Source organism: Myotis brandtii, unplaced genomic scaffold, assembly GCF_000412655.1.
Source record: "Myotis brandtii unplaced genomic scaffold, ASM41265v1 scaffold18, whole genome shotgun sequence".
NCBI lineage: Eukaryota > Metazoa > Chordata > Mammalia > Chiroptera > Vespertilionidae > Myotis > Myotis brandtii.
Window position 1 is genome coordinate 8821316 of NW_005356674.1, and position 12267 is coordinate 8833582.

General features: G+C 33.5%; 1 protein-coding gene across 13 annotated transcripts in view; it reads right to left on the reverse strand.

Annotated features, from left to right (window-relative positions):
- TBC1D5 (TBC1 domain family, member 5) overlaps window positions 1–12267 on the reverse strand; it is a 425203-nt gene that overhangs the window by 141358 nt on the left and 271578 nt on the right. For all 13 annotated transcript variants that reach the window (XM_014537570.1, XM_005863632.2, XM_014537574.1 and 10 more), the window contains 4 exons: window positions 12020–12108; window positions 10212–10262; window positions 10049–10118; window positions 4182–4354 (listed from right to left, as the gene is read on the reverse strand). In XM_014537570.1, coding sequence (XP_014393056.1) covers window positions 4182–4354; window positions 10049–10118; window positions 10212–10262; window positions 12020–12108 — 383 coding nt within the window. The remainder of the gene's footprint in view (window positions 1–4181; window positions 4355–10048; window positions 10119–10211; window positions 10263–12019; window positions 12109–12267) is intronic.

Below are 12267 nucleotides of genomic sequence, written 5' to 3' on the forward strand. Positions count from 1 at the left end.
ACAAACTGAATTACTAGCAACATGCTACCAATGAGATTTAAGCCTACATCTGTTAGTGGTGGTTGCTGGGAGAGTTTCTGCTTTGCTTGATCAGAGGAGGCAAATAAGGTTGACACCAGCCTCTTGAACAAATATACAGCCTTGAACAATTACCTACTGATCTACTAAATAACTGATGTCTAGCTGTTTTACTTTAATTCAACTTTAATCCCAGCATCCTGAGACCATTTAGCCACAATCATGAAGAAAGGCCGAGAGAATCTGCAGGTCTCCATACTGTAAAGCCACTGAACCACTGCCAGAGCTCCTATCTCCAGACTTGTTACTTTTTAGGAAAATAACAAAAAGCACCATTTGTTTAGGCCATTGCTAGTTGAGTTTGTTACTTGCAGCCAAATGCATTCCTGATATAGTGTTCCTTATATTTGTGCTCCTACAGGAGATTGTACATGACTCTAATCATTAAATTATATCAAAATAATGTTGTTTACAAATATATCACACTAGACTAATCATAGTATTTACCCCAACTACAAAGATGTAACTTTAATAGTAAATGGGATATTCCAGCCATGATTTTATCTAAGTCCGTATACTTCAAATCTCATTTTTTTCTCTATGCAATACTGTGAGCTCCTTGTGAACAAATGCTTAACATTTATTACAAATTAAAATATTTGTTACATTATACTGGGAGGTATAGTGGAGAGATGTGTGAAATATGCCATGGAATTAGCTGCCTGTGATGATATCAAATTCACCAACAAGAGATTTGCTAAGTTCGAGATATTCAATTATTTAATATGGATATTAAAGAAATCAGATTGAAGCATTTCATAAGTAGGTAAAAGAGAGACCTTTCAGATCCTAAAAAGCTGGGATTCTGTGCAGGGCCAATGACAAAGCCCTATGGCCTGGTGTCAAATACCTCACTCCACCTGGGTCACAATATATTCATCCATACTCATTGAACATGGCAGTTACATAAAACTACATTTCAAGCCTAAACGTAATATCATTCAGTCTACACATTTTCCATTTTGAGCAAAAAAATTTAACAGGAAAGTGGTGAAGTAAAAATATTCAGTCAAAAGTTTTTGTCGAATCTGGTAATTTGACAGGAAAGAAAACGCAGCTCTAACTTGTCCAAACTGTTCTGGTAAGTACATGATAGTTCCACATAAAAATTTCCCTTCCTATGGACTTATCTATTTTTTTTTAAAGTTCTAATATATTGTCAGAGATTAAGGTAAATACATTTGACTGTACTGAAGATTGTTAAGACAGAGTTATTTCATAGTAAGCATTCTTGCCATGTCCTCCATTTTTCGTAATTCTTCAAAGATTACTGACAATGGTTCAAATATACCTTTAAGGTGTTTCAGTTTTGTGGATGTTGACATAACATACTCATTAACAATAATTAAGTACATTCTTACTTATGTCCTCACATTTTTTTTCTTATATGATCAATTTATAATCAATAGAGACAACTGAGAAAGTAACAAAAAGTATAAAGAAAATAAACACCATCCATCATTCCCTCTCAGACATAACTACTCTTAACAATGCTTGCCAGTCTAATTTTCATATAAAAACATATGTACATTTTGCCTTGGCATGGCTATGGGCCTTGGGCTGTCCAGTGCCGTTGATTTACTATTTCCTCTGTAGGAGGCTGGCTTCTGCTCACTAACAAGACTCCTCTGATTCCAGGATTTGTACCTTCCTGGTCTCTGTTGCTAATCTGGTCACCCTGAGTTTGGCTCATAATCCAACCTAACACAATCCCTGTGGATGCCTTTGTTTCCTACCATACTCATAGACTGAATCATATTAGGGTGTGAATATAGGCTTAAAAGGTCAAAGCCTGGCTCAGCTTCTTGGTAGGTGGTTAATCTAAATAAGCCTTTATAAGCCTTAATTTCCTCATCTAAAAAGTGGGGATAATAGCAGTACCTATCCCAATGTGTTCTAAGGATAAATAAAATAATCTATGTAAAGCCATCGGTATGATCCTGGCCTACAGAAAATACTCAATAAATATTAATAATTGTTAATAATTATTTCAAATAATTATTCTTCCCATAATTCTTAATCATGATAATTATTCAAATAGAAGGGAATATACTCAGCTTTTTCAACAGGAGTAATCCTGGGGGAATACCCAGTGGTGGGTGACAAGATTATCATTGGATCTTCACCTTCTAATCCCTCATTCTGGTTTATACATTAAATGTATAAGATAAAACTCATTGAAAAGAAAAGAATATTTCAATCATTAACTGTGTTTAGAATAGGAAGCTTTTTGCTTAAACTGTTGGAAGAGAATTTTTAAGGTAGGTAATTACACTGCTTTAATGACTAAAAGTTATATTGTTTAACATATGTTTATATTTCAAATATCGTTTAAAAAAACTTAGTAGTCATACATAATTATACTGTGATGTGTTAGAACAAATACACTGTGATATAAATATTTTTAAATTATTTCACAAAATTAAGCAGATTATTTATCAATAACCAAGAACCTCCCCAATTAAATTATTATAAACCACCACAGCGAAACAATTGCTAATCCAGAAAATAGAAAAAAAGGGGAAATGGAAGATGTACAATAAACATTTGGGAGATATGAAATTTATTCCATGAGTGTCGTAAAGAGCTCATAATTTACAAATGTCAAAGCCCAAGTGTGTTATGAGGGTCCTTCCTCAAAAGTGACATTAATTGCATATCCCACAGATGCTTATTATGTATTCTATTTATATCAAAGTATAAAATGTAGTTGAAAATATACAAATTCAATATATTTAAGGTGATAATAAGACATAGTTACTCTCTCCTCTTCCTCATCTATACTATAACAACCTGATTTGGGGCCCCAATTATTTCTTTCCTAACTGGCCTCAATGTCCTAACCTTGTTAATAGCTATTTTAAAATAAACTTTTATGTCTATAAACACAAACATATTAGCTAGACTTATAAGTGTACATTACAATTCATTAATAACCTACAGTGCTGCCAAATACCCATGTTACCCACAACTTTCTTATTTCAAGTGGGAATGATGAAGCTTCTCTCAATGATGAAGCCAAGCTGAAGTCACAGAAATGAAAACAAGCATCTCTAAAAACAGGAAAGCAGACTTCTTAAATTACAGTTTAGGAGTTCCAGAGAATAAAGAGAGCTCAATATTTATTAGTGAATGAGTCTGTAAACATGAGGACATAAAGAAAACATTCACTGATAGTTTTTACTTTGGACTAAATAAATTGGTCCTAAACCTTTGACTTGAGATTCTTTGTAATTCAAATAATGAATTTATATTTACTGAGCATCTACTTGTACATCTCAATGATATCTTTTCAATTTTTTCATGTTCTACCTAATTGAGAGATGGAATTTGCAAGAAAAATCTACCAAGGAACTACCTAATAGTTCACAAATATGTTCTATTGTTTCAATATAAAAGATCCTTTTGTTGTCTGTAATACTGCATAACTAATTTATATTTATTAAAACTGCTATCTTTGTAATTTGCCTACTCACCTTATAAGCCACTGAATGAATACATACAAATACACACACACATATCTAGGGAGCTCCCTATTTTTTTGCTACAGAGTTATGTGTCTAAAGAAGATTAATATATTATGTTCACTGTGAAGGACATTGAACTTACTTTTCAAAATGCACTTCTGAGGGTAGAACAGAAGACCATACAATAAAATGGAAAGATTATAGGACTGTTTGGGTTCGGGGCTGGCTCCATGTGTGTATGACCTGTGCAACCCTATACTTCTTAAAATGCTTGGTTTAATGATCTGCTGCTGTGCATTTTAAAATTCTGACTAATTTTTTAAAGGAGGCCATTCATTTTTATTTTGCACTGGGCTCTGCAGATTATGGAGCCAATCCTGCTTGGATTTGAATTATGACTTAGTTTCTTCCTCTGTAACAAAGTGGTAACAATTACCAGGGTTGGTGGGGATATTAGGTGAAATATCATATGTAAAAGCGATGAGCACAGAGCCTGGCACATAGGATAGAAATGAGATATGAAATGAAATGGAGCTGAACCAGTTAGTTCTTGCTCTTACTCTTATAAATCTACACACAGGAAATCGTCATAAATCATAATTAGGTAGAGCTGCAATGTAAACTTTTAATACTTACAACCCATATATCTGTGGTGCAATTTCTAGTCTGTTCAAGTGCATGTAGAGCTCAATATCATGCTTCTTCAGTAGATGATCCTGGATTTGGTTGACTTTAGTAACAATAGCAACTGTTGGCCCTAAGTCCTGTGGTCTAGCAAAGGGGATGGGAGTTAGCAGTGTTTCTTTCCCCTAAAAACAAGAAAAATACAACAAGTATTATATTTCAATTTGAAATTAACAAATATGTGGACGTCGTTCCTGAATACATTTATCAATTGGAGTTTAAATAAGAACCAACAACTAGTCTAAATAGAATCAATAATCATTTAATGACAAATGCTTATAATGTGGAATCACATGCTGATCATCATAAAGATGATTGTGAACATAAAGGCCAGAAAATGCCTTCTAAAATACTTTCTACCTGTACTCCCTTTACCAATTTCTCTGGTGATGTTACGCATTACAAGATAATTCTGGCTAGAGGTAGTGGTGGCCACTAGTCTATTTGTCCATGGGCAGTCTATCTAATCAGCCATAGTACCTAAAAGAAACACTCTAATGAAAACATTTTTCTTGTGGCATAAAACTAGAATATGAAAAACAGCAAATGAAAACTTTTAATTTGAGCTCTCAAAACTATAAAAAAGTCAGAAAATAAAGGAAACTAAAACTAGAAAATAAGATGTTCTTTAATTGTCCTTTATCAATTTAAATAGCTAAGCAGACTAAAATATAGCTGATTTTAAAAAACACACAAGACAATTTATATGGACCAAGTACAACATCTCCCACATTCCACAGTATGAAAGATATAACTGTAACTCCTATAATGCTTTCATGAAAACTTCAACTACCCCCTCAAATCTGATGGTTTCCTCAAACATTTATGTCTAACTACTGATATTGTCCTTGATTTCTACCTCTCTCTAAAATGGGATTTATAGCATCACTCATGATTGTCTGCCTATCATTCATCCTCAGTCTATTGCTGTAGCTCAAATTTATGTTTCTGCTTCACAAATGTTGCTTTTTCACATAATTCTGGTCTTAGTTTTATTCTCTACTTACACACAATTCCCAGAATAATCTCAGTCATCCACAGTGTTTCAACCAAAACCTTTTCCATAGATTTTCTAATCTGTATTCATAATTTAGAACTCTCGAGTGTTTCCACCATACATTCAAATCTTGGCAAGAGATCTTAGATTGCTAAAAGGGTGTCTTATTCAGTAGGCCCACAACTAAGTTCATCATCTTCTGCTCAAACACACGTTTATCCTTTCCCCATGCATACCTCAACCCATCCTCCAATAGGAACACCACTTTACCAATTTTAGTTCCTCAGAACCACTCAAGGGATTCTTATATGTCTCCTCTTCCTCAGCTATACTGTTATAACCTGATTTGGAGCCCTAATTATTTCCCTCCTCCTAACTGGTCTCACTGTCCCTAATTTAGTCTGCTTTCAAATCCATCTTCCAAAATGCCTGTGATCTATTTGAAGCAGATATTAGACCATGCCAAATTGCCCTCCTTAAACATTTTAATAGCTCCCCATCATTTTTACTCAAGAAAAAACCCCACCAAATTATTTAGCCTGGTTTCTAAGGCCTTTCATTCATTAGTGAGGCTATAGAATTCTCACTTCTACAGATCCTGGGGATGACATTCTTATCCCCTCCCCAGTGTTTCCACAGAAGAGCTCCCAAGTATATTTAAAAATGAGGATCAAGTCCTATTTCATTATCTTCTTCTCTACTACCACAGTCTCCTTTACTACGTCTTGGCCTCCTAAACTGTGAGATCTCTAAGATTAACATCATCTTTTCATCATTGGACCAGATTCAGGGGCACAAAAATAAGGTAAAAGCTCTTGCCCTCATAGTTGGGAGGGGAGGACTACAGAGAAAATAACTGAGAATTCTACATGAGAGCATGACTAATCAGACTGGTAGAAACCACAGAGGAGAGAAGGAGCATGTGTTAGTACAAAGAAACGTATCTTGGAAGGGGTTCCATCTGTCTTTCCAGGATCATTTCTGGTCTTAAAATGTGTCCTGTCCGACTGGTGTGGTTAAGCTGGTTGAGCACCATCCCATGTACCAGGAGGTGACTATTCCAGGTCAGGGCACATGCCCGGGTGGCAGGCGTAATCTCCAGTAGGGGGCATGCAGGAGGCAGCCGATCGACGTTTCTCCCTCATGGATGTTCCTATCTCTCTCTCCCTCTCCCTTCCTCTCTCTAAAATCAATAAAAACATACATTTTTTAAAAAAAGAAATGTGTCCTTTGTACTTCCTGCATGTCTGCCCTAGTGTCTTGAGGTCTGAAGGATATAAATCTGTATCAATTTTTATAATTCAATTGGTTTGTATTCATTTATTTAAACAGGAGAAGAGGAAATCTCTATATTGGGGTCATTTATTATAAAAATAATACATCCAAGACACCTTTTTCTGATTTTGTAATAGCTAACATTCTCTTCAAATTAAAAAAGATTTTAATTGTTAAAATTTTTTAATTAAAGAAGATTGAATTAAAAGTTTAATTCTTGTTAAAATTTTTTCCTACTGATATTAAATTGAAATAAGTGTTTTGTTTTTTTGGTTTTTTTTTTGAATGAGTGTCAATTGTAAGATAGTATTCACATTCAAAAGACAGTGTTTATTCTAAAGCCAAATTTTCTTTAAAAACAAGCGATTTAACATTTTATGTATTTTGGTCATGCAGTTTTCCTTTCCTGAAGAACCCTGTGCAGCTGAATTCCATACAGTGTGGGGTGGAGGGACTGACCTCACACAGGGTTGCTAAGAATCCCATGGAAGACAGATCACTGTATCTAGTCTTCTGAGAGTTTTGAATACACATACTACCACAGATATATGATCACTGGCTTTGGAGAGAAGTGATCCTAAATTAAGCTATTTAAAAATATTTAACTTAATGAAATCATATAATCAATTTCTAGTTGGAATAGAATGAGTTATCATTAAATCAATAGCATATGTAGTCCATTTTTCAAATGCTTAATAGAGACTCATGTGTAGTATAAGGCTTATATAAACTATAGCTTGAAATATTTCTCCTGTGCTCAGAATACTTATAACAAAATCTCTTACATTTAAGAAACTCAAAAGTAATATTCCAGATCACTTAAGTGCTAAAACAGTGAAATCAAAAGAGAAGCTAGAGCTATTATAAAATACTTCCTTATCATCAGGATTTCTTATAATGAAGAATGCTGTTTGCATTTAACAAATACGATCAAATGGGACAGCCACAACTACCAATAAAACTAGAAAACTTTTCTAACCATTTATTAAGCAGTCAATGTGTTCTGCAGAGCAGAGCCAGTCCACAAACTGCAACAAGATAATGATTTTATGCCTTATGTAAACCAATGCACTGCTTTTTTCATCAAACAAGTCTAAGGAAAAACATGTCTGCTGAAATAAGCAGCAAATGATATAACTGAATTTTCAAAGGAACTAGAAGAACTAAATATGGGAGTGGTATATTAACTTCTCGAACTTCTTTGTAAAAAGGTGAGAGAATCAGAAAATAATAAAAAGGGATTCATTAGACATGCTTTTAAGGAATATTTTACTCACTGACATGAAAGTAATTAATATAAATGTTCAGAGGTCACAGCATCTATATGTTCATTGATAAAATGAATGCCTTTCTTTGCATTATCTTAGTCATTTTCATGAACTTGACTCAGTGATATCAACATAAGTAGGTAAAACTAAGAAAAGTGGTAACTCACATGTTTATCACTCAGTTTCTCAGATACAGTGAATAAGTTATAAAATACAAAATGACCACTGTATAAAATAATCATGATGCCTGTGTTAAATGTATTCAAATACTCTCTGCTCAAAATTCTGATGTTCACATAAGTCTACAACTTCATCAAATCACTTGCCAAGAATATAAAGTTATTGTTCCACAACATGTATAGTTCATCACATACAGTGACAGCAAGTTTCTGCTCTAATCTCCCTTACAAAAGGTAACAAGTTCTGCTGAAGGGAGACTTTATCACCGAGGCTAGGGGTTGGCAAGTTTTCCTTGTAAAGAGCCAGACAGTAAATATTTCAGGCTTGACAGGTCATACAGTCTGTGCTGCAACAATTCAACTCTGCTGTTGTAACGTGCAAGCAGCCACAGACAACAAGTAAACAGACAGGCATGGCTGTATCCCAATAAAACTTCTTTTATGGGCATGGAAATTGAATTCCATATTATTTTCATCTGACACAAATTATTATTCTTCTTTTCATATTTTTTCGACCATTTAATAATGTAAAAGCCATTTTAAGTCACAAGCTGTACAAAAACAGATGGCAGGCCAAACTGGCTTGCAGGCAGTAGTTTGCCCTGACCTAGACCAAAGGCATAAAAAGCATTAGTTATCCATTTCATTTTTTAAGAGATGGAATGAAGTGACTGACTAATACATGGTTTCTAACCAGAATGCAATCAATTATACCAATATAAAATAAATTAATCATATAAAACATAATGTGCCCCAAACTCTTAACATACCTTGCCAGAATAATTTGCAATGTTTCCAATATTGTATAATAAAAATGAAAATATCAGAATGATCTCTAGGTTAGCATATATGTTTATTTACAATAACAGATAATTGAGAAATTTCATGCCTAAAGACAGGCCAAAAGAACAAAAAACTTTTGTTCACACAAAAGTTTGTAAACAATATTCATAGCAAGCAAAAAGTGAAACAAAACCAAATGTCCATCAACTGATTTATGGTTAAACAAAATGTGGTATATCCACACAATGAAATATTATTCAGCCACTAAAAGGAATGAAGTACTGATGCATGGTACAACATGAATGAACACTGAAAACATTATGCTAAAGGAAAGGAGTAAGTCATAAAGGCCACATATTGTATAATTCTACTTGTATGAAATGTCCAGAAGAGGCAAGTACAAATACAAAGTAGATTAGTAACAGCAGAGGCTCTGGGAAGAGGGAATGGGGAGCGACTGCTATTGGGTATAGGATTTTCTATTGAGGTGAAGAAAATGTTTTGAAATTAGATGCGAGGATATTTGCACAATCTTGTGAATATGCCGGGGGAATGTCAAGAAGAGGAAAAAAAGGAGACATATATAATACTCTTTGTAATACCTTAAGCAATAAAACAAAATTTAAAATAAATAAATAAATAAATAAATAAAACTCACTAATATACACTTTAAAAAGGTGAATGTTACAGTATATTAATTATATCATAGTAAAACTTATAATTAAAAAATAAGAATACAAGAAAGTAAGAAAAAATGGTTTGATGCTAAATGTGTAAATTCCATAGTGATGCATAGTAAAAGTAAAATAGCCTATTTGTTACAAAGTTTATCTATGCACTTTAGTTAGTAATATGTCTATCAACTCACTAGGATAGCAACAGATCAGGTAGATAAATGCACTTTATTAAAAATTTATAATAATTTTAAGTAAGTTACGTTGCATGAATATTATATACATGTATAAAAGAAGTTTCCACTTATTTACACAGAAATTTTTATATTACCTTTGTATATATCTGCCAATATTATTAGAGCTATAGTTTAAATCCCAGTTCAATCTTATTCCACAGGAATTTTCATTTTCTTTTTTAAAGTAATGACTAGAGGCCCGGTGCACAAATTCGTGCATGGGTGGGGTCCAGCAGGCAGTTGGCTGCCAACCCCACTCCCTGGTCGTACTCCTGGTCAAACTCCGGGTCAAGGGGACAATTTGCATATTAGCCTTTTATTATATAGGATAATGGCTTTTATTCTCTGATGATATGTCATTACTTACTGAAATTATTTGCTCCTTCAAACATACTGAAAAGATTTACCTTTTGACTATCATGCTCGAAAGTAGAAAACCAAGGTTCAGCAGTTTCCATAAGTTGTGAGAACATCGCACTAAAATGTAGAAAAATAATATAATGTTGTTAAACCTTCACTAAAGTAAATATGGTATAAAAAATAAAAATATCAGAAAGTATCTGTACTTACTAGGCATCATGTTCCAGATATTCAGGGTTCAACAGCGTTTTCATTTCCTCACTTAAAAAAACAATACATACAAATCAAAATGTGTAATTTTGTAACAGAAGGTGATTCAAAGGTCACCTTACTCTATATTTACAAGCCAACTTACATATAATGTGCAAATTAAAAAATTATTTTTTAATATAAAAGAGCAATTCCATTAACAAATGAAATCCTTCCTTTCTCTAGATATAAAAAACAAATTAGCTGCCTTGCCTGTACCACAATGAAATAACTATTTAATTATTCCAAATAACAAATACAAATGTGACAACATATTCATTGAATGTGCCTGATCTAGAATACATTGATTACTCCAAAATCTATTACTTATTTCCAAAATAACGCCCAAAAATATACGGTTACTCGTCATACCAAAACATTAACTTATTTTCTTTTAATGACTTCCATTTTTACTACATTTCAACATAAATTAATCAGTGACAGCACCTCTTACAAATCTATTTTAGTGTTGCTTTTACATTTTAGTGGATTGAAATAGCTAAAGAAGCATGTTCAACTCATTTAAAAGCTATTTTTTCAATCATCTTTACTTTCCTATTAAGTATATTCCACTTACATGTTTTAACAAAGGTAAAACTAACATGAAAACAGAATCTCATACTAACTTCATCCTTATCATTCTTTATAATTACTAAACAAAGGTAATTAAGACATGGTTACTACAGACATATGTTGTAAAACTCAGTATAATTAAAAAAACTCAGCCCTGACCGGTTTGGCTCAGTGGATAGAGCATTGGCCTGCGGACTCAAGGGTCCCAGGTTCGATTCCAGTCAAGGGCATGTACCTTGGTTGTGGGCACATCCCCAGTAGGGAGTGTGCTGGAGGCAGCTGATCGATGTTTCTCTCTCATCGATGTTTCTAACTCTCTATCCCTCTCCCTTCCTCTCTGTAAAAAATTAGTAAAATATATTTTAAAAAACTCAAAAGGAACTAGACAATACTAATGTGTAATATAGTAAACAAAAGTTAATTTAACAAAGGCCCTAGTCTATGTTCAGCAAAATGGATGGCTACATTTGATTAATAAAGATATTGTGTGTTTTCTTTCTCTTTCCTGCATATAGCTGGACTAGTGTGGAATATCCCTGACAAAGTTTTATAATCCTTTGCTCTCTGTTCCTAAAATGCTTCCTGGTTGCTTCTCCAGTTAGGGTATCTTAAGTTAGAAAATAAATTCTTACTACTAGCTTAAGTTAAATACAATTACTAAAGTTATTTGCTGGAAAGACTAAGTTTAATGTATCTCAAAAGCTAGACTAGAAGTTTGCATAATAAAAAAAAGCATAAAAATGAAAAGCTACAAGACTTTTATTTCGTTTTAGATTTTAGTTCCTTTCTCTTACGAATTGAACTGACTCAAACTTGGAGTAAGTATCTCCCAGACAAGGTTCCCACACAGCTTGTAGTAAAAGAATGGGGCATTAGAAGATAATATATATGAATACAATCAATCTAGCACTTTGTCATTACAACAAAAATTTCTTCTTCTTGATCCATTAATTATGTCATTCTTTGGTATACATTTAAGGTTTGCAAAGATATTTATGTTTCCAAATTTGCCCATAGCTGAACTGAGATTACAACTATTAACCATGTTAATGCAACTAAGTGGAATTAACAATCAGCCACATGAAACACAACCACATGTTTATAATTTACAAAAGTACCTTCAAGTTAAAAAATTTTGAGGCAAGAAAAGATTACAGCAGGCCTGAAAAACAGATGGAGCTCATATAAAAACTTGCCTTGGTTGAGCAGACTCGCTGGCATGAAGAAAAGCTTGGTGGTCACAGTGGAGGATAAAGACTATAGGCGCTAAGAGCTCATGCATGCCCTGAAACATAAGAGCAAGAGAAATGAAAGGGTTGGATGTTTAGAGTCTACTAGTGGACAGAATAAGCCCAGTTATAGGCTTTTTCAACTAGTCCCTGCTACCAACATTTCCATAATAGAAAAGCATAAAAATGAAAAGCTACAAGATGAGACTTTTATT